The 16,877-nt window shown below is 51.6% G+C and overlaps 4 protein-coding genes across 4 annotated transcripts; 1 reads left to right on the forward strand and 3 right to left on the reverse strand.

The window, feature by feature from the left end:
• Window positions 1-162: 162 nt before the first annotated feature.
• On the reverse strand, window positions 163-4,308 carry BO79DRAFT_1079 (uncharacterized protein). Its single transcript, XM_025677903.1, has 2 exons — window positions 3,925-4,308; window positions 163-3,856 (listed from the first exon to the last, which is right to left on the reverse strand). Exons 1-2 carry the CDS (start codon window positions 4,137-4,139, stop codon window positions 643-645), a joined length of 3,429 nt encoding a protein of 1,142 aa, XP_025544973.1. The 5' UTR covers window positions 4,140-4,308; the 3' UTR covers window positions 163-642.
• Window positions 4,309-5,542: 1,234 nt separating this feature from the next.
• On the reverse strand, window positions 5,543-6,307 carry BO79DRAFT_212398 (mediator of RNA polymerase II transcription subunit 31; the record flags this gene model as incomplete). Its single annotated transcript, XM_025683171.1, has 3 exons — window positions 5,543-6,049; window positions 6,158-6,211; window positions 6,305-6,307. 3 exons carry the CDS (start codon window positions 6,305-6,307, stop codon window positions 5,543-5,545), a joined length of 564 nt encoding a protein of 187 aa, XP_025544974.1.
• A 3,721-nt stretch (window positions 6,308-10,028) lies between these two features.
• On the forward strand, window positions 10,029-12,213 carry BO79DRAFT_261084 (Pal1 family protein; the record flags this gene model as incomplete). The annotated part of the gene is made up of 4 exons (XM_025686452.1): window positions 10,029-10,383; window positions 10,599-10,846; window positions 10,913-11,351; window positions 11,408-12,213. The coding sequence occupies exons 1-4, from the start codon at window positions 10,320-10,322 to the stop codon at window positions 12,211-12,213; spliced, it is 1,557 nt and encodes a 518-aa protein (XP_025544975.1). The 5' UTR covers window positions 10,029-10,319.
• Window positions 12,214-13,288: 1,075 nt separating this feature from the next.
• Window positions 13,289-16,732, reverse strand: BO79DRAFT_184456 (MCM DNA helicase complex subunit MCM2). Its single transcript, XM_025680328.1, has 5 exons — window positions 16,666-16,732; window positions 16,452-16,567; window positions 14,097-16,399; window positions 13,857-14,026; window positions 13,289-13,769 (listed from the first exon to the last, which is right to left on the reverse strand). Exons 1-5 carry the CDS (start codon window positions 16,668-16,670, stop codon window positions 13,667-13,669), a joined length of 2,697 nt encoding a protein of 898 aa, XP_025544976.1. The 5' UTR covers window positions 16,671-16,732; the 3' UTR covers window positions 13,289-13,666.
• Window positions 16,733-16,877: the final 145 nt, after the last annotated feature.

Consider the following 16,877-nt stretch of genomic DNA (forward strand, 5'->3'; position numbering starts at 1 on the left):
AGCCAGAGAAGAGAGACCACTGGAAACGAACATGAGAAGCTAAGCTAATAAGAAACAAATATGAATTGGCAGGGAGGAGCAGCAGGTAATATCCAAGAAAAGAGATAAGAGAAAAGATACAGTAGCCAGCAATAACAACAACAATAAGAGATGACGAAAATACCGCATGTAGTAAGTAGGTAAGCAAGCAAGTAGTGTACGCAGTACAGCTCTATCAAATCAAGCAATCAAGCAAGCAAGCACAGTCCGTCAGTTTAGTCCATCGCAGACGCCATTATTAATGATCATGCATAAATAGACGATGCATCATCCATCCTGACGCATGCGCGTGGTAATAGATAGTGAGACAGACATATAAGTGGTGGTAGTAGTAAGTAACAACAAAGGAGAAATGTTAGGTGGTAATTGGTGCCAGGTATTTCGGCGCAGGGAATGGAATGTTCAGAGAGGAAGAAAAGGAAAAGAATGTTGTTGAAAGCAGTTGAAAGGATGGGATATATCATGGGCCTCGACGATCATGACTCGAACAACCTGGTGGAAGACCCGGATGGATGGAAGTAAGTAATGCAAATGCAATAGTCGGAAATAGGAAAGAAAAAGTAAATGAAGGAGAGTAGTAGTTCTTCAAAGGAGGATACGTCATCAATAAGGCGGACGGCCGATTCCTCCAGTAATGCCCCGTCGAGAAGCACCACGGGGCCTGCCGGGGCGCGACTGCGACTCTGCATGTGCCGGAGACAAAAACCCATTCAGAAGGTTCTGCACATCACGGCGCTGGGCACTGTCCGTTGGCTCGGACAGGTCTGGCACCCCGTCGTAGACATGGCCTCTGGAGTAGTCACCATCAGCCGCTGCAGCTGCGAGACCCGTGCTGGACCGGCTCTTGTGCTTGTTGAGAGATTTGCCGTGGTGAGGCGCGGCAGGTGTGCCGGGTTTGCCGTTTGCTGTTGGCAGCCGACGCGGCCCTGGTGCAGTGGATGGTCGCTCTGACGCCAGGGATCGCTGCGAGTCGTTCGACATACCTCCGGTGACCGACAAGGACGGGGGAATCGGTGGCACAGGGGGAATATCATCTGCGGCCATGAAGTAGGCCTGGCCATTCTCTGTATATCCTAAGGCGGAAGCTTTGGGAGTCACCATGCCGTCGCCGTCCGGAAGACCGTGTCCATCCCTAGTCGACTGAGGCCTGATCGAAGCTCCGTCTCCGTCGATTTCGGACAAGGAATAACCGCTGACCATGCTCTCGCTGCTAGACGAGACCACGCTGCGGTTGGAAGCATCCAGTCGACCACGTAGCGGGCTCAACCGGCGCATCTTGTCCTGATCGTTAATGGAAAGAACACGACGCAGGTCGTTGATATGAACCGGGGACTCCCTGCTAGTGCTCTGAATGTGCCCCCGGGCAGATTCGGGGACGCTCATCCGCCGCGAGTTGTGCAGTCCGGCTGCACTTTGCTGCGCAGATGGAGGCGAGGTAGTCGATGGCGAACTGCCGTCCGCGCCATTCAGGTAAATGTGACTGCGTATCGCCATTGTTCCGGCCTTGGAGCCATTGAGGGACAACGCTTCGGTCCTCTCCCGCTCCGCGGCTGCAAGGCATGATTCTCGGGACCATGCCGAAAGCATCTGCTCCCTAACGAGTGGAGGAAGAAGATCACCGCGCGGAGCTGAGACAGATCCGTGTCCCAGGATAGGCATAGTGAAGCTGCGCGTTGGGGAGCCCGGAGGGCTGTGAGAAGAGACAAGCGCGGCATGGTTGTATGCATCTTCGATGCCACGAACAAGGTGCTCAATGTCGGTGATAAAGGGAGTCATCTGATCAGTGTTCGTGGTGTTACCGGTGGCACGGTGATCTCCACCTTGTAGAATTTGGTCGAGATCAGCGGCGGGCAAGCGGATAGGCTCAAGCCAAAGGCCAAGCTGTTGCCTCTTGGAGATCTCTCGTTGAATGGCTTGGCCTACTTCCGTCGATCCCAGGTCGAATCGCTCGGACAAGGCCCACAGATATCCATACATCAAGCTGCCAATGTTGACCTTGGCAGAACCGGACGCCAGGCTTGGAGCGCTATTCATATCATCTTGAAGCTTCAGCACCATAGGCAGTCCAAACCGGGCGGCGTTGACCCCGAGCTTATCAACAAGGCTGGCCAAGATCAAATGGAGCAACCTGATTTCAGAAACGCTAGTCGGGCTCTCGAGCGCAATGTCATAAATAGTCAGGTGGAGCATTCGGAGGAAGTTGAATTGAGCTGCGATGGCGGCCTTCTCTCTCTGCATCGCCGTAGACACTGATCGTTTTCCAGTCCTCTCGCCGACATCCGTTAGTTCCCCTTTGGGAATTGAGGGTTTTGCGTGCTTATCCTTGACGGTCAAGTCGCTCTGATTTGTTTCGAGTTTCAACCAGGACAGTAACGCGTCAGCATATGCGTAACGCGCATCGCCTTGACGTTCCTGCAACAACCACTGCGTCCCTTCCCAGACGTGGATTCCGACATGGTTCCTGGACTCCACGCCAGATACAGCTGCGGGATTCCGAGAGTTCGCTACCATCAGAATGTTCTTGATAGCTCTAAGAGCGGCAACCCGTCCAGTGGTGGAAGAAAACGCGATCGAACTGGCCTCCCCAGTTAAGCTGCCAGCCTGCGAAGCAGCTCCGGGAGAATCGTTAGAAACTTGTGCAGGATGCTCGTGGGTGGATGAAGGCTTGATCCGAGTCAGGACGACTCTAATCATATCTACAACTTGATCGCCATAGTAGATATGTGTCGTAAGGTCTCCAATGCACCGCTGGAAGAGAGTGATCAAATCTGCTCTCTTCCCAGATAGTTCGACTTGCTTCTCCGAACCCGCAGGCGACAGCAGAAACGACATATGCTGCAGAAGACCCAAAAGGATATCGATAACGCTAAGACCGATCATGTTCACAGGAGACTTCAGCAACCAGTCAATCATGTAAACGATGATGAAAGGTTCATCTAGGGCTTCCTCTCTAGGGTTGGCATCGAAGAGAAGCTCCATGGCGGCAACCAAGATGATGAACCGCACCTGCACCGGGCACCACTTCGCGACCAGTTCAATCAACGACGTAGCCCAGCTATCGCGCGAGTTCAAGGACAAGCCCAAACTGGTGGTTCGGTTTCTGCGGAGCATGAAGTCCAATACAACCTTCGTGGTCACACGGATTTGACCACGGCTGCTTCCAGTAACAACAATGCGCTCAAGGCAGCTGAGAGCGAGCAGCCTCACATCCATTTCCGCCTTCTTGTCTGCATCAGCCGCGGACTGAGAAGCCAATGCCGGATCACCAGTCACGGTGTCGACAGTCTGCACGGTAGCGTTGCTGATTCGGCGCCGGTGCGCAAGATCAGCTTCACTGCTCTTCTCCGATTCCATAAGCTGCTGTTCCAAAGAGGGGATAACATCCTCATCTCCATGGCAAACGTTCTCCAGAATGACCGGCAATATGATCCTCAACGAATCTCCACCATCAGCAGCCAAGCCCGCCTCGGAACTGACCACTCCCTTGATCGCACGAAGTCCCGCATTGCGCCACCGTATCGCCGCAGGGCCGCTAGAAGCAGGATCCAACTGGGGCGAATGCACCTCAGCGAAGCTCGCATACGTCCGCACAACCTCGCGGTATTGTGTCGCAAAGTCCTGTTCGGCCGACAACGCCGCCATATCCTGATGGCGGCAGAACATTTCGAAGGTCGCGATCGAGTCTTCAACGATTGTTATATCACGGGAGCGTAGGACGGTTTCAATTACCGTCAGCACGGAGCGGGCGTAGATGGGGAGGTCGCGGGGCACTTTCTCGATAAGCGCGGTGAGAATCTGAAGTGTCACCTGTACATTGCTTTACCAGAACATGTCAGCCCGTCATCCACAGAGATCCCCCAAGTGTATCTAGTCCTCACAACATACCCTATCTTGCGGCGCCAGACATCCCGAGCGGCCCGTTTCTCCAGGAAAGCGCCGACCTTGGTCAGCTTGCTGCGACGAGTGCTCGCATAGTAGAGCAGATAGGACAGTTCACTCGGATTCGGCTTGACTTCCGGAATCCCCTTCTGGTATTGTGGATAGCATTTCAGAACCAAGACCTGATGCTTTGGCCGGCATGACTGGCGTACGCCCTCCATTGGGCAAAGTGATTTGCAGGGCGATTACCCGATGACTGTATACTGCAGATTTTCAACGGTTGTAATAAAACAGGGTGCAGATCCGGTGACCGTTTCGGTCACCTGGAGGCAAGTATATTCAAGGACTGATTAAGGATCTCTAACAGGAAAAGACCATGAGGAAGTAAGGTGTGTCACGTCGCTAAGGCCTTACTGGGGGGTGAACGGGGTTGCGGCAACGGCCAACGTGGTTTAAGGAGAAAGGAAAGGAGAGGAGAGGAGAGGAGAGGAGAGGACAGGGCTTCCAGGTCGAGTTGCAATCACCACGGGTGGGGTTGATCCATCGGAGATACTAGTAGTTACCCAGCCTGAACAAGGAGGTGGGGGATTGAGTGAAGAAAGAGGAACACTGTCAACCGCGGAGGTTGGCAAGCGAGGCAGAAGCGAAAAGTGTCGCCCTCCGGTTCTTTGGCGGATGGCGATAAGTTTAGTGTTGGGTTGCCGCGGCGAGATTGAACCAACGGCCTGCTCGGGAAATTCAGCCTGGCGCGCCGCTTCGGCCGCGTCACGGTTAGGCGGTCGCAGAACTTGCCCATATACCAGATTGATTGTCACAGATATGAACTTGGTGTTTGATGTTTCCTACGTAGGCTATTTCTCTAGATGACATGATGTATTCTTCTTTCATTCGAATTGGTCTATCAGTATTGGCTCCTATGCTCGATCTACAAGAGAGCAGGTACCTAGGGAGAGTTTTTCCCCTGCAACCTAATACAACCCCACGGCAACGTCATAGGCAGAATATCAGGGACAGATGCTGCTCCTCCTATGGCTTGAGAGCGAAGAATCTGGGCATCACAGAGTCATTTGTAAAACGAACATGTTGGATGCTTGGGGTATTTCCTGTCGTGTCGTACACCTGACTGCTCTCTAGGGGTGCGCATACTCCCTCCGTCTCTTAGGTGCCAGGCCCGCTCAGGACTCCATCGAGCAATCTCAACCGGAATAGCTCGGAAATCCCAGCTAAACAGAGAGGAGTATGTCGATGATCCTGAGGAGTGCTTGTCGAGGTGCATATTTGGTAGCTCCAATAATGAGCCGGTTCCATGGCCGATCAGGGGATACCTCGGTCACACATGACTCCGGGGAGATCATGAACCATCTGGGGTTGCATTAGGACTGCAGCATAAACCGCGGTGCATCAAGGTATCCCAATATCGACAAAAGTTGCCCATGCCCATGCCCCGTGCAGATCTTCTGATATCGTGTCTCAATTTTACCCCTCTCCGCAGCCAAGTAGTAGAAGACAGTGGCCTGGAGCTTGAGCAGGACATCGTCCCGGACAGACCACCGAACCAATCCACATCGAGCCCAATGTGCAGCACGCCTGTTTCCTGCTATTTCCAGTGTCACTGCGCATATTTCTAGCTTGCTTTGGCTTGTTCGCCCTCCTGTTCTCCAGACTCCGCAGCTGCTTCGACGGGTTCGGCGGCGACATCGGTCCCCGCTAGCCTTTCAATGACGTCGGGGCGAATGATGTCGCGACGGAAATTCTCCTCCTGCAGTAGTCGTAGCGCCCGCAAAGTGGCACCGGGATGGGTCAGGAACTGAGCGTATTCGGGGGTCTTCCAGTAGGAATAGAGGTAGGCCAGGTATGCTGCAAATGCCTGCGCGTCGGGGTCTGCGGAATCATTGTTGACGTCGCTGTCATCACCGGACTTGTTTATGCCCAGCAGATTCGGATATGTCACGGCGAGGTGGGACAGATAGTAGGGATTGGCGAGAGAAGACACAAACTCTAGCTCGAGGGTGAAGCGAGGGTTTGTGAGGGTCGGAGGCGGAGGCTGTTGTGGTTGATCGGTTGGGGGTGGCTGCTCCATGACGCGACGAAGATGCTCTCGAACGAGCCAGAGGACCGAGGGGTTCGGTGACTGAAACTTTGAAGTAGAGAAAGATGTTGGTGGTGCGTAGGTTGCAATGAGTCGGAGCTATTCAGATAGACCGCGCGACGCAGTTGGAGGTTGCCAAGACAGGCTCACCTCCGACGCGGCAAGCTCCAATTCACTTTGATCTTGGTTGATAGTCGATGGCTTCTATAGCCACTAGTGCCTACCCACTTAGATGTATTGGCCAGCAGTCACATTCGATGAATTGTAATCGATTCAGATGTTTTACTGGCATCTTACCATCATGTGATACCCAGTTTCTGGGTGTCAGTTTGGCCATTCATCCTGTTGCATAGTGTAGCTTGACTCTAGAAGTACTATCCGAGCCGTGGTTGGAGCCATGAATTACTACTTCGATTTCATTGGTATTTAGTAATTACAGACCACATTTAGGTCTTGCACATGAATCAATATAAGAAAGCCATTTTTATGTCTTCAGTACATAGTGGGTTGACAGCGGGCAATAGTCACGATTTGCCTTTTTACTTCTCTCTATCCATCCCCAGCTGCAGGCTAAAGCTGCTAGAAAACACTAGAATGACCTAGAAAATCACATTATCCATGCAGAATGCCAATGGTTTACATTAGTAACTTTCTGGGTGAATATCTTAGAATCAGAAGCAGGTCTCAAGTAAGTAATTAATTAGTCAATTAGTCGCTGTACGGAGCATTAGTCAATTGAAACCGGAATTTAGATGACGCCGACCCAGCCGTTCAATGTCAAACGACCGTTACGATAAACTAGCGCCATCTGGCGATTTATATGAGACTGGCGCCGGAATCAGATCGCCAGACAATCCTTTCACCTGGGTGATGGAGGGTCCTCTCGATCTACCTCAATGGCTCCGAACAGTATCCATCAGAGTTCAAACGAGCCACATTGCGGTATGAAACACATCGGAGATAAGCTCTGAGGGGACGGTGGTCCTTCTTCGCCCGCCTTTGACTGTTCGGGAATCCGATGACATCTTAAGCATTCTTTGGCTTGGCCAGAGCGAGACCTTCGCCCGGTTATCGATGCATGCTGCCGTACTTTGTAACACTGAACCGCTTGATGACGTTGTTTGTCGATCCAAACGATAAGCCTGGATCGGACAGGCCGCCAACTATGTATGAGATCCAGTAGGCAGGTCAAACCAAGACCGGGTGCAGAGGGAGCTGAAAGACATTACGAACCGGCCCAACACAGTCTGGTCGAGACCACATCATTGATTGGAATCAAGATTTGTGCCATGAGATGCTCTGGAAATACTTTGTCTGCCTTTCGAAACTATGGGTCACAGCTGTGCCACATGCACACACATGCATTCAGTCACAATGTCATAGTGTACTGGATACTAGTATCAACTAGTTGATAGTAGTGGTGGTGGTTCCAGCAGCAGCCGTCAATCCAAGCCAGACGGCGCGGGACGATCGGGCCAGGGCTGAGAAAAGCAATATGGAATTATGCTGCAGGTCGGACATCTGTTCGAAGACTAGGATGATCGGACAGCTGTGCCGGCGGAGTCCGGATATATTCCAGTCCTTTTCTATGGTGGATTTAATTGATGGCAAAAAAAAAAATAAATGGAATGGTAGTACTACGTATGCTGGCAGTGCTGGTGGTGGGCGGGCCAACAGGCTGCACAGTAACAGAGAGGCGCGCCACGAGTGAGAGTGCGACTCCATCGGTACCGTGGCGACATCCACCTGTCGTATTCCATCGGTTTTGATCGAGGCAAAACTCACCGGCTGGATGGCTGCATCATCATCATCTTGCTCCGCCTCAGACAGGCAAGACACAAGACAGCATTCCGGACGCGATCGGACCGGAAAACAAGGGAAGGGGAAAAAGTGGGCGATTCCGGGATTTATAACCTATATACGCAAGCCACCCTCACTTAGAGGGTGGATTGAGCGGAAGTAAGGAACCAAATGGGTGGCCAAGGCAGGTCACGCAGCACAACCAAGAGATGGATGGAATTAGTAAGATGCCGGTGGGATGGATTGTTGGTTCATTAGTTATTTAGTTAGTTAGACAGTCGGTAATTATTAAACCAGCAGCTAGTCTAGTTGGAATTGAGTAGGTAGTTAACTGGGTAACTGGTTAACCGGCAGATGGATGAGGATGAGCATGACCAAGACTAAGACCAAGGGGGGGGGATCATCCTCATCGTGGGAGGCCCGCCGGTGTCGATCGGAAGGATAACAATGGATGGATGATGCAGCAGGTGGGCTTGCATTCTTGAGGGAGGAGCTGACGCAAGAGCACGAGTTTGTTGAGATTTTCCAGTACCATTTTAGGAAACAAAATCAAATCAGGGCTCAAACGTCTAAGCCATGCGAGAGAATGATGACAGCAACAATAATGAGTTGAGTCCAGATGAACGTGGTGGAAGGAAGAAGGTGTGTGTTTGTTTGTCGGGTCTGTCGTGTCCTGCAGAAGCCAATGTTTGTTTCTATTCTCGGGGGGAGGGGGTCAGTGAAGACTGGCACGAGAGGGAACCTGTGGAGATGAGAACGTTTGGTTCCCTCCTATCTAGTCTAGTACCGTCTCTCTCCTCTCAAGACGTAGTCTACAGGCAGCAGTACTAGTCGAAGCTCGTCATTAGTTTATTCGGTTGGTTGGCCGATTGCTGACCGGAAAACCATTGAATGGAGCTGCAAAGTGTTTTTCCTGCATCCGCATCCCTACTAGTCGCATGAACCCCAGCTTTTCTTTTGTGTCTAATTTGTGCCTAGGTACATGGCCATTCTGCATATGATCGGAGGATACTCCGTAGTTCTGCGTAGTATACGGAGTAATAGATCGATAGCAGTCGCAGGAGCAGAAGCAGGAAATAAAAATAAAAATTAAAAAATAAAAAAATAAAGGGAGGATCTGGGAGATGAGATGAGATGATTAATGCATGGTGTACTAGCAGCAACCAAGCAAATCAATCCACAATTCAGGCACAGGAACGGACCAACCCCTGAGAAAAAAAGTTGGGGTCGCCTGTCAAATTGACTCAATTAGTTTGCGTGGGCAGAAGGTGGGAAGAAAAAGGTGGTGGCTGATGATTGATGATTGATTGACTGATTCCTGGGCAACCAGAGATGATGAGATGAACTTTTGCCCTTTCTTTCTCTTCTTTTTTATTTTCTTTTTATTATTTTGTAGTATCTCTCCCCCTCCAACCATCGAAGGAGTCGATACCTTTTATTTATAATATCCGTATAATATTACTGCTAGTATCTTCTTTTTCATTCTAGTCATCGAATAGTAGTAAAATAAGATAAAATTAAACAAAATAAAAATAAAAATAAAAAACCCTCCACTCCATTTCCAGTAATATCTCCTTTGGTTGGATCATTGGGTCATTCCCTCACTCACACCCCTCCCTCTTTCTTTCTCTCTCTCTCTCTCTCTCTGTCTTCCTTTCCTCCTTTTGCCGCGTCGACGATCGCCTCTCCGGGCCCTTCTTTTGCCTCTTTCCAGCAGCTCGAGTGGTTCCGTCCATCATTTTCCCCAAGGGGTTCTGGATCCTCATTGGCACCCGTCATTCCCTCGCTCCTCTCCTCCTTCTCCTCTCGTTTTTATCCTTTTTTTTCCCGTGCGTTGCTCCAAACTTAACTGGACTGATGACTTGATGCTAAAGTTACTTACTACTTACTACTACTAACTACTAAGTTACTCCGCCCGTACGGTAACTAAACCCACCCTCGGCTTTCTCTGTCTCCCTCTTTCCCTCCGCTCCATCTTCTCCCCCGTCTCTCTCTCTCTCTCTCCCTCTCTCCCTCTCCCTCCCTCACACTAATTTACTCTCTCGCTCTTCTTCTCTCCTTGTTAATTCACTCCCCTCTTTTCCTCTCTTTACAAATTATCTTCCCCCCCACACACCCATACCTCCCTCGTTCAAACAAACATTCTAATCTCATCCGGAGAAAATTTCAAGCCTTTCCTTCTTCTTCTTCTTCATCTTCTTCTTTCCCCCCCTCCTCAAGTGGAATTAAGCAATCTTAAATTGAAAGACCGGTCCAACTTGCCGCTCCGTACCAACTAAACTAAACGGTCCCCTCCCTCTCCCTTCAATTATTTCTCCTTGCCCCTGACCGACACCCGTGGCATCGTCGTTTCAGCATACGCCTAAGCTCTCTCTAGTCTGGCGTCTGCATTCACAGTCTCGGCCTCCTGATCATCCACTTACTCCTGTCTTTTTATGCTGTCTTTCTTCATTCCCCAATCATCTCCTCTGACCTACTCCCATCTCGACATCGCATTGCGTGGACTCGCAACATGTATGCCTCTCAACAGCCTGCCACCTACGCCTACCCACCTGGCGTGACGCTGGGCCCCTCAGGTGCGTCATCTTGCTGATTCCTGTTTTGTCCCCTGGTCCTGTCCTCCTTCCAGGATTCTTTGTTATCTCCCAGCCGTTTCACCTCTGGCGGGGCTTCCCCTTGGTCAGAGTGTTATCTGTCCTGTGCCGCCTTCTTTTCTATTTCAGACCGTGCTTCCCCATGCGAAAAGGGAACAAAAAAAACTAACCTTGATCTATCGTCCGCTCGACTACAGGCTCTCCTGTCCAACAAGCTTTCGGCCCAGCCCCTGTCAATCTGGGCTCCAACAATCCCTTCCGGAATCGTGCTCTGTCGCCTTCCGCTAGCTCTTTCGCATCCGCCAGTGGCCAATCTGAACGCCGAGTCTCTACGAATCCCTTTGACGACGACACCCTGTCGCCGCAGTCCGCTCCCGTGATAGGGTCAACCATGGTCTCCCCGGTCGAGAGACAGGACATGACGTCGAACACACGTGAACTCTTTGTATGCTCACTTCGCAGCTCTGACCACCGTCGCTCAGCCGAACTGACCTAGAACTACGTGATATAGGAGAACCTTTCCGTAAACCCTGCTCCCCAGAACACTGGTTACAGACAAGCTCCGCCGCGCCCGGACAAGCCCGCGCCCAACGGATACCCGACGAACCGTGGACCTCCGCCCAGGGAACGCCCAGAACGTCGCGACAAAGATCCCTTGGACATCTTTGCCGACCCCCCGAAGACGAGCAGTGGCGGTAGATCAGGCTACAGAGAGCGGAGGCCTCGTCGCAACTCAGAGTCGTCGATCATGGAACGAACCCCCAAGCTTGTGGATACCGAGGACGAGAGACGCCGTCGTGAGCGACGACGCCGGGAGCGGGAGGCTCGCCATAGAGATGGAAAGGACGGCAAGGAGTCGAAGGATGGAAAGCCTCGTTCATCCAAAAAGTCCAACTACCACATGGACATTATCGATAAACTGGACGTGACCAGTATCTATGGCACTGGAAGTGAGTTGGAGCCCATTGCGACCTGGCGGAGGTGCTTGCTAACAGTGGTTATGTAGTGTTCCATCACGATGGGCCGTTCGATGCCTGCAATCCTAACCGTAACCGCAAGGGCTTGCGCACTGCACCCATGCAGGCATTCCCCAAGGACTCTGCCAATATGGCCCTTGGAGGCGCAGGGCCAAACAATGCCAACATTGATCTGAACCTGTTCCACGGAACCATGGACGAAGGCTACAATGACTATTCTACCAGCGCCGCCGTTGACCCCCGTAACAACAAGAGCGACACTGCGAACTTTGATCCCACCACTCGCATCGAACCTGTTCATGGAGCGGAGAGCATGGGTCTGGGAACTAGCACATTTCTGGATGGTGCCCCCGCTAGCCGGGCAGACATTCAGCGCCGTGGAAGCGGGAACGAGAACGGTGGAGCTGGTCCCAGCGGAGGAGGCTTGCAGCGCAAGAAGAGTTTGGCCCAAAGACTCCGGGGCATGAACAAGCCCTCGAATCCCCGAGTGGTCTCTCCCGAGTCCTCCTACACCCCAGGTGTGCCGACTGGCTCTAGTCACATAGGAACCATCCGCGCCAATGAGAAGAACCCCTTCTTCCAGGATTATGACGATGCTTGGGACAAGAAGGGGGCCCAAATCAACATGTCCGAGGAAACACGTGGCACCACAGGTACACGAGCCCGTTCTTCCAGCAGCCCTAAGCAGAATACCGGTTTGGAGCGGAGGTTCACCAACGAACGTTCCAACACCGGCTTCGATGAGGGCAAGCCCAGCGGTGGCGGCGGCGGGTTCATCAACCGCATGAAGAGTTTGAGAAAGCCCCGGCCTGAGCGGCGCATCAGCAACGACTGAGTAATTTGAGTGATCTGAATCAACGGTCGTACTTAAACTCCGTTGCTTGTGTTTGGCGCAGATGACGAGGGAAGTGTGAAGAGATGGAAACCGCTCTGGAAGCATCCCTCTTGCACTCCCTTTAGCGTCTATCTCCTATAGAAGATAGGCAAAATGAGGCATATGATGAGATAAAGCATCGTGAATCGCAGGCTGGCGTAATCGACATATGATAATTCTATCGTCTGCAGCGTTACCTTGGGATTTCCGACGCATTGCTCAAGGCTCATGAAGAGCGACTGTTTAAGCGCGCTCTAAAGCGGCGTACTCGACTCCAATGCAATTGGGTTGGCGAGGCGGTGACAGGGGTGGTTTGTGTTTCTTTTACTGGTAAACCACACGGTGTACGGGACGCGAAGGGACAAGGCGTTGAGTGAGCATTTACTCTTGTATCCATGGGAATTCGGACCTGTGTTGGGACCGGCTGGGCTTTGCTGTTTCGTGCTTCTCTTGTTTGCTACTAGGGCTGTTTGAAGGCAATGTGTCTTTCAGCTGAATACATATCTTACCATGTTTGTACTGGTCGGCCCCCTTGGGTCTATATATCACCGTAGCCATAATGTAGTTCATCCACTCATTTACAACTTTAGCACATTACCCAACCGACTTGACATTCCGCCCAGGTCGACCACCCATGTAATACTAGTACCATGCAAAAGACGGCTTTCTCGGGTTCAATACGATCATTGCACCGCCAGAGATCTCTGGTAGCTGAGATAAACCACGTCGGTTATAAAAATCATGGAATAATATCATCAATAAGCAATTCTGGATTCTTTAGTGGTGCTGACGATTGTATTATTAGATCATCACTTTGAGTTTCTGTAAAAGTGTATATTATACTTCATGCTACGATGAAACAATTCCATCGAACCATCAGAAACTGAGATGCTATATATAGTATATACTATTACTAGGGTCTAGTATCTAATACACCGGTTCATGAGTACTATTGATGAATTAGGAACAGCTACTTACTACTAGAACTACATGATAGAAAGACGTTAGTCAATAAATACTTAATTCAGTTAGTTAGGTATATCCGAGCTAGCTAGCTAGCACTGTAGCAGCAAGTTAAATAAACAATCCCAAATCCAACAACAACAACAACAACCAAAGGGAAATTATTGAGACTCATTCATTCCCACACATACACACACAGAGACACACATGATCACATAGATTAACATCATGATGGAAAAATAAAGTAAAGATATAAAAAAACCCCCCAATGAACCCTTCAACCTTCAACTCCCATAAACGTGATATGTGATAATACGTATGATCACGATCACAATCAACCCATATTCATAATGCTTCCAGTTAAAGCGAAACCCCACGCAAAACCCCTAATGACCGAAACCAGGAACCAAGTACGGAGAATAAACAAGACGCTGGTAAGTTTATATTGTTCTTACCGCGCCCTAGTAGAAGACTGCATGCGCGGCTTGAATGGATCAGGGGCGGGGATGCCTGCTCTCCGCTTGGATTGGGGCTTGGGGCGGGAGAGTGTGTATCTATTAGATGGATTGTTAGTATGCATTTCTTTTCTTTTTTTCTTTTTTTTTTTTTTTTTTCTTCGTTGATGAGTGGTGGGTACATACTTGGCAAACGCCCTGGACAGAGCTTTCTTGCAGCTGATTTTCTGGCTACCGATGAAGGAATCGACGGTGACAGCGATGGCACGGTCGATGTCCTGTGCGGAGCAGTATTCCGAGAGACGCATCTTGCAGAAGGATTCGGCGATACGCATGATGGCTTCGAGGTGACGGACCTGGATGGATTGTTAGTTAGTCTTGTCTTGCCTCGTGGGACGTGATTGAAGTAATAGAAGGGAAGCATACGGTGATGGGGTAAGCGCCGGTGGCCAGGGATTCGCGTCTCATATCGGCGAATAGACGGGCGATCTTGTCTTGGTCGATCTGGTAGAGCTTGGGGTGGCAGCGTTCACGGGCGTAGAGGATGTATTTGCGGAGGAGTTCTTGAGGGATTTCGCCGTCCTTCTCGTCTTCGCGTCGTTGCTTCTCAGCATCCCGGGTAGCGAGTTCCTCGTCGGTCAGAGGCAGGCGTTGCTTGGTCTTCTTGTCAATGCGGTAGCCGTCTTCGTCGATGGGGTGTCCATCTGCGTTGATCAGGTTGCCGTCTTGGTCGCGGAGAGGACGGGCGGGGTTGGCGCGGTGGTGGGACTCGATGACGAAGTTGGCGAGACGTTCATCCTCGCTTGGGTCGACAAGATCGCGGACGACGCAGAGAATGTCGAAACGCGAAAGAATGGGTTCGGTGAGTTGGACGTTCTCGGAGAAGGGTGCGCTGCTGTTGTAGCGGCCGCCGATGGGGTTGGCAGCAGCAACAACAGCACAGCGAGCCTGCAGGGTGGTCACGATACCAGCCTTGGAGATGGAGATGGTCTGTTGTTCCATGGCTTCGTGAATGGAGGTACGGTCCTGGTCGTTCATTTTGTCGAACTCATCGATCAAGCAGGTACCGCGGTCTGCAAGGACAAGCGCTCCTCCTTCGAGGGTCCATTCGCTGGTGAGGGGATCGCGACGGACGCTGGCTGTCAAACCGACAGCACTGGCACCCTGACCGGTAGCGAAAACGGCTCTGTGGGCAGTCTTTTCGGTGTACTTGAGGAACTGGGACTTTGCGGTACCGGGGTCACCCAGAAGGAGGACGTTAATATCTCCACGAATGGACATCTTGCCTTGGGCTTCCTTGCTGACACCACCGAAGAGGGAGAGGGCGATTGCGGTCTTAACGTCCAGGTGACCGTAGATACTAGGGGCAACGGAGCGAACGATCTTGTCGACAATCTCAGGGTCCCTGGATAGGGCACGGATCTCCCGCTCATCTTCTTCGGTCAAGTGGAAACCAGCCAGCTGGTCGTGGGACTTGACAACGTGATTGGCCTCAATGATCGTGGCGAACACAGGGAAGCCGTTCTTGTTGTTGAGCTGCGCATCGTAGCTGTTCCGGTAGATACCCGTCACCTCGATTTCATCACCTGGCTTAGCCGAATCGATGAGATCTGCGAGGAGGACGACCTCGCGCTGGCGGGGGAGACGACCAGCGGGGACGGAGCCCGGAGATTCTTGGAGGGTCATTTTCTGGTAGTTGCGGTAAACGGTCTTCTCGGAGTGCACAGAGAAGGGTCCCTTGGACTGGCAGTTCTGGCAGTACGAGATCTTGACTTCCGCACTGGCTTCCTGTTGGAAGGGACCAAGAGTGATGTTACACTTTCCACAAACGAACATGACATATTTCAGTTGCGGGAAGACACCGGTACGGCGAGTAACGACACCGCTGACGCGGATAAGGCAGTTGAGATGGGACTGGCGCAGTTGACGGAGGGTATAGGAGACAGGGAGATCGGTAATGCGGACATGAATTTCGTTATGGATATCGTGATATTGGGGGTAGTGGAAGAGAGTGACATCAAGCGCGACTTGGTCGAAGACCTTCAGCACCTCAGTGGGCTCGTTGGCAAGGAAGTATGCAAGAGCCGCTTTGGTTTCCAGTAGATGGGCGTAAGAAACTTCAAGGGAAGCCGAATTGACCTCACCAAGGGTCTTAATCTTGTTTCCGTAGACCGAAGCACCGGCAGGGTCGGTGTACTCTGTCAGGAAGGACTTGAATTCTCTGTAGATGGAGCGAAGGACTTGGGGCTGCAGAACCCAGTCCGTAAGGTTGGAAGCCTTGACATCAGTCAACTCCTCCAGGGAGAGCTCTTCCATGGCATCGTCACCCATCTCGACGTCGTCCCGGTCTTCATCGTAGTGGTGTCTCCGGCGACGGGGTTGACGAGTGAGATCTATGTCACCATCTTCGTCGTCCTGCAGGAAAGCCGCAGGCATGCGACGGCGACGTTCGAGTTCTCGATCTCTCTTGTTCATGCGGGCTTCGAGTTGACGACGAGTAGCGACATCAAGTTCCTCATGGTCGCCGTCATCGTCGATGTATTCTCCTCTGTACTGGTCGTCTGCTGTGCTTCGGTAATCTTTCTCGAAGTTGTCTCCAAACAGATCGATTCCGTCCTCGTCTTCAGCCATCTCGTCGATATCATCAATGTCACCCAGGAGCTCTGCTTCCTCATCGCGCTCGTTGTCATCGTCGTCGAAAGGAAGCATGGGAGGGGAAGAAGGGGGGGCTATTGCCAGCGTCAGTATCAGGAACCAGCCATCCATCACAGCATGACTTACGACTCGAGGGGGGAACAACCGATGAGGTCTCATCATCGGGCTCTCTGGATCTCTTACGACGACCCAGGTTCCCTAGGCCGCGGTTTGCAGCAGAATTGCTGGGACGGAGTGGTGAACTGGGAAGACATTATTAGTATTCCGAATGTTTTGAGAGGCAACCAAACAAGGTGGTTCCAAGCAACATTGACAATCAATGGGCGAGGACATTACATACCTCATTGTGTGTGGTGTTCAGTCTGACAGGCGGGGAGGTGGAAGGGGCAGACTGAGGGAAGGTGAAGAGACAGCCGTGCGGAGGGTCTTTTTTTCTTTTCCGTTGGGCAACGCAGGAGTTCGAAGGGCCACAAGCTGAGAAGATCCTGGACTTGGCGCCGAACGCGTCTCCGAGACGCGCCAGCGACGCGTCCGTTTTCAATTAAACCCCGA

This window comes from Aspergillus costaricaensis (genome assembly GCF_003184835.1).
Source record: "Aspergillus costaricaensis CBS 115574 unplaced genomic scaffold BO79scaffold_1, whole genome shotgun sequence".
Taxonomy (NCBI): domain Eukaryota; kingdom Fungi; phylum Ascomycota; class Eurotiomycetes; order Eurotiales; family Aspergillaceae; genus Aspergillus; species Aspergillus costaricensis.

Coding starts and splice junctions, on each gene's coding strand:
- BO79DRAFT_184456 (XM_025680328.1), bottom strand. Junction 16,400..16,451: donor GGTTGTTCCCCCCTCGAGTC/GTAAGTCATGCT, acceptor CGCTGGCAATAG/CCCCCCCTTCTTCCCCTCCC. Junction 13,770..13,856: donor CTGTCCAGGGCGTTTGCCAA/GTATGTACCCAC, acceptor TCCATCTAATAG/ATACACACTCTCCCGCCCCA.
- BO79DRAFT_1079 (XM_025677903.1), bottom strand. CDS start 4,139: ATGGAGGGCGTACGCCAGTCATGCCGGCCAAAGCATCAGGTCTTGGTT. Junction 3,857..3,924: donor GTCTGGCGCCGCAAGATAGG/GTATGTTGTGAG, acceptor GTTCTGGTAAAG/CAATGTACAGGTGACACTTC.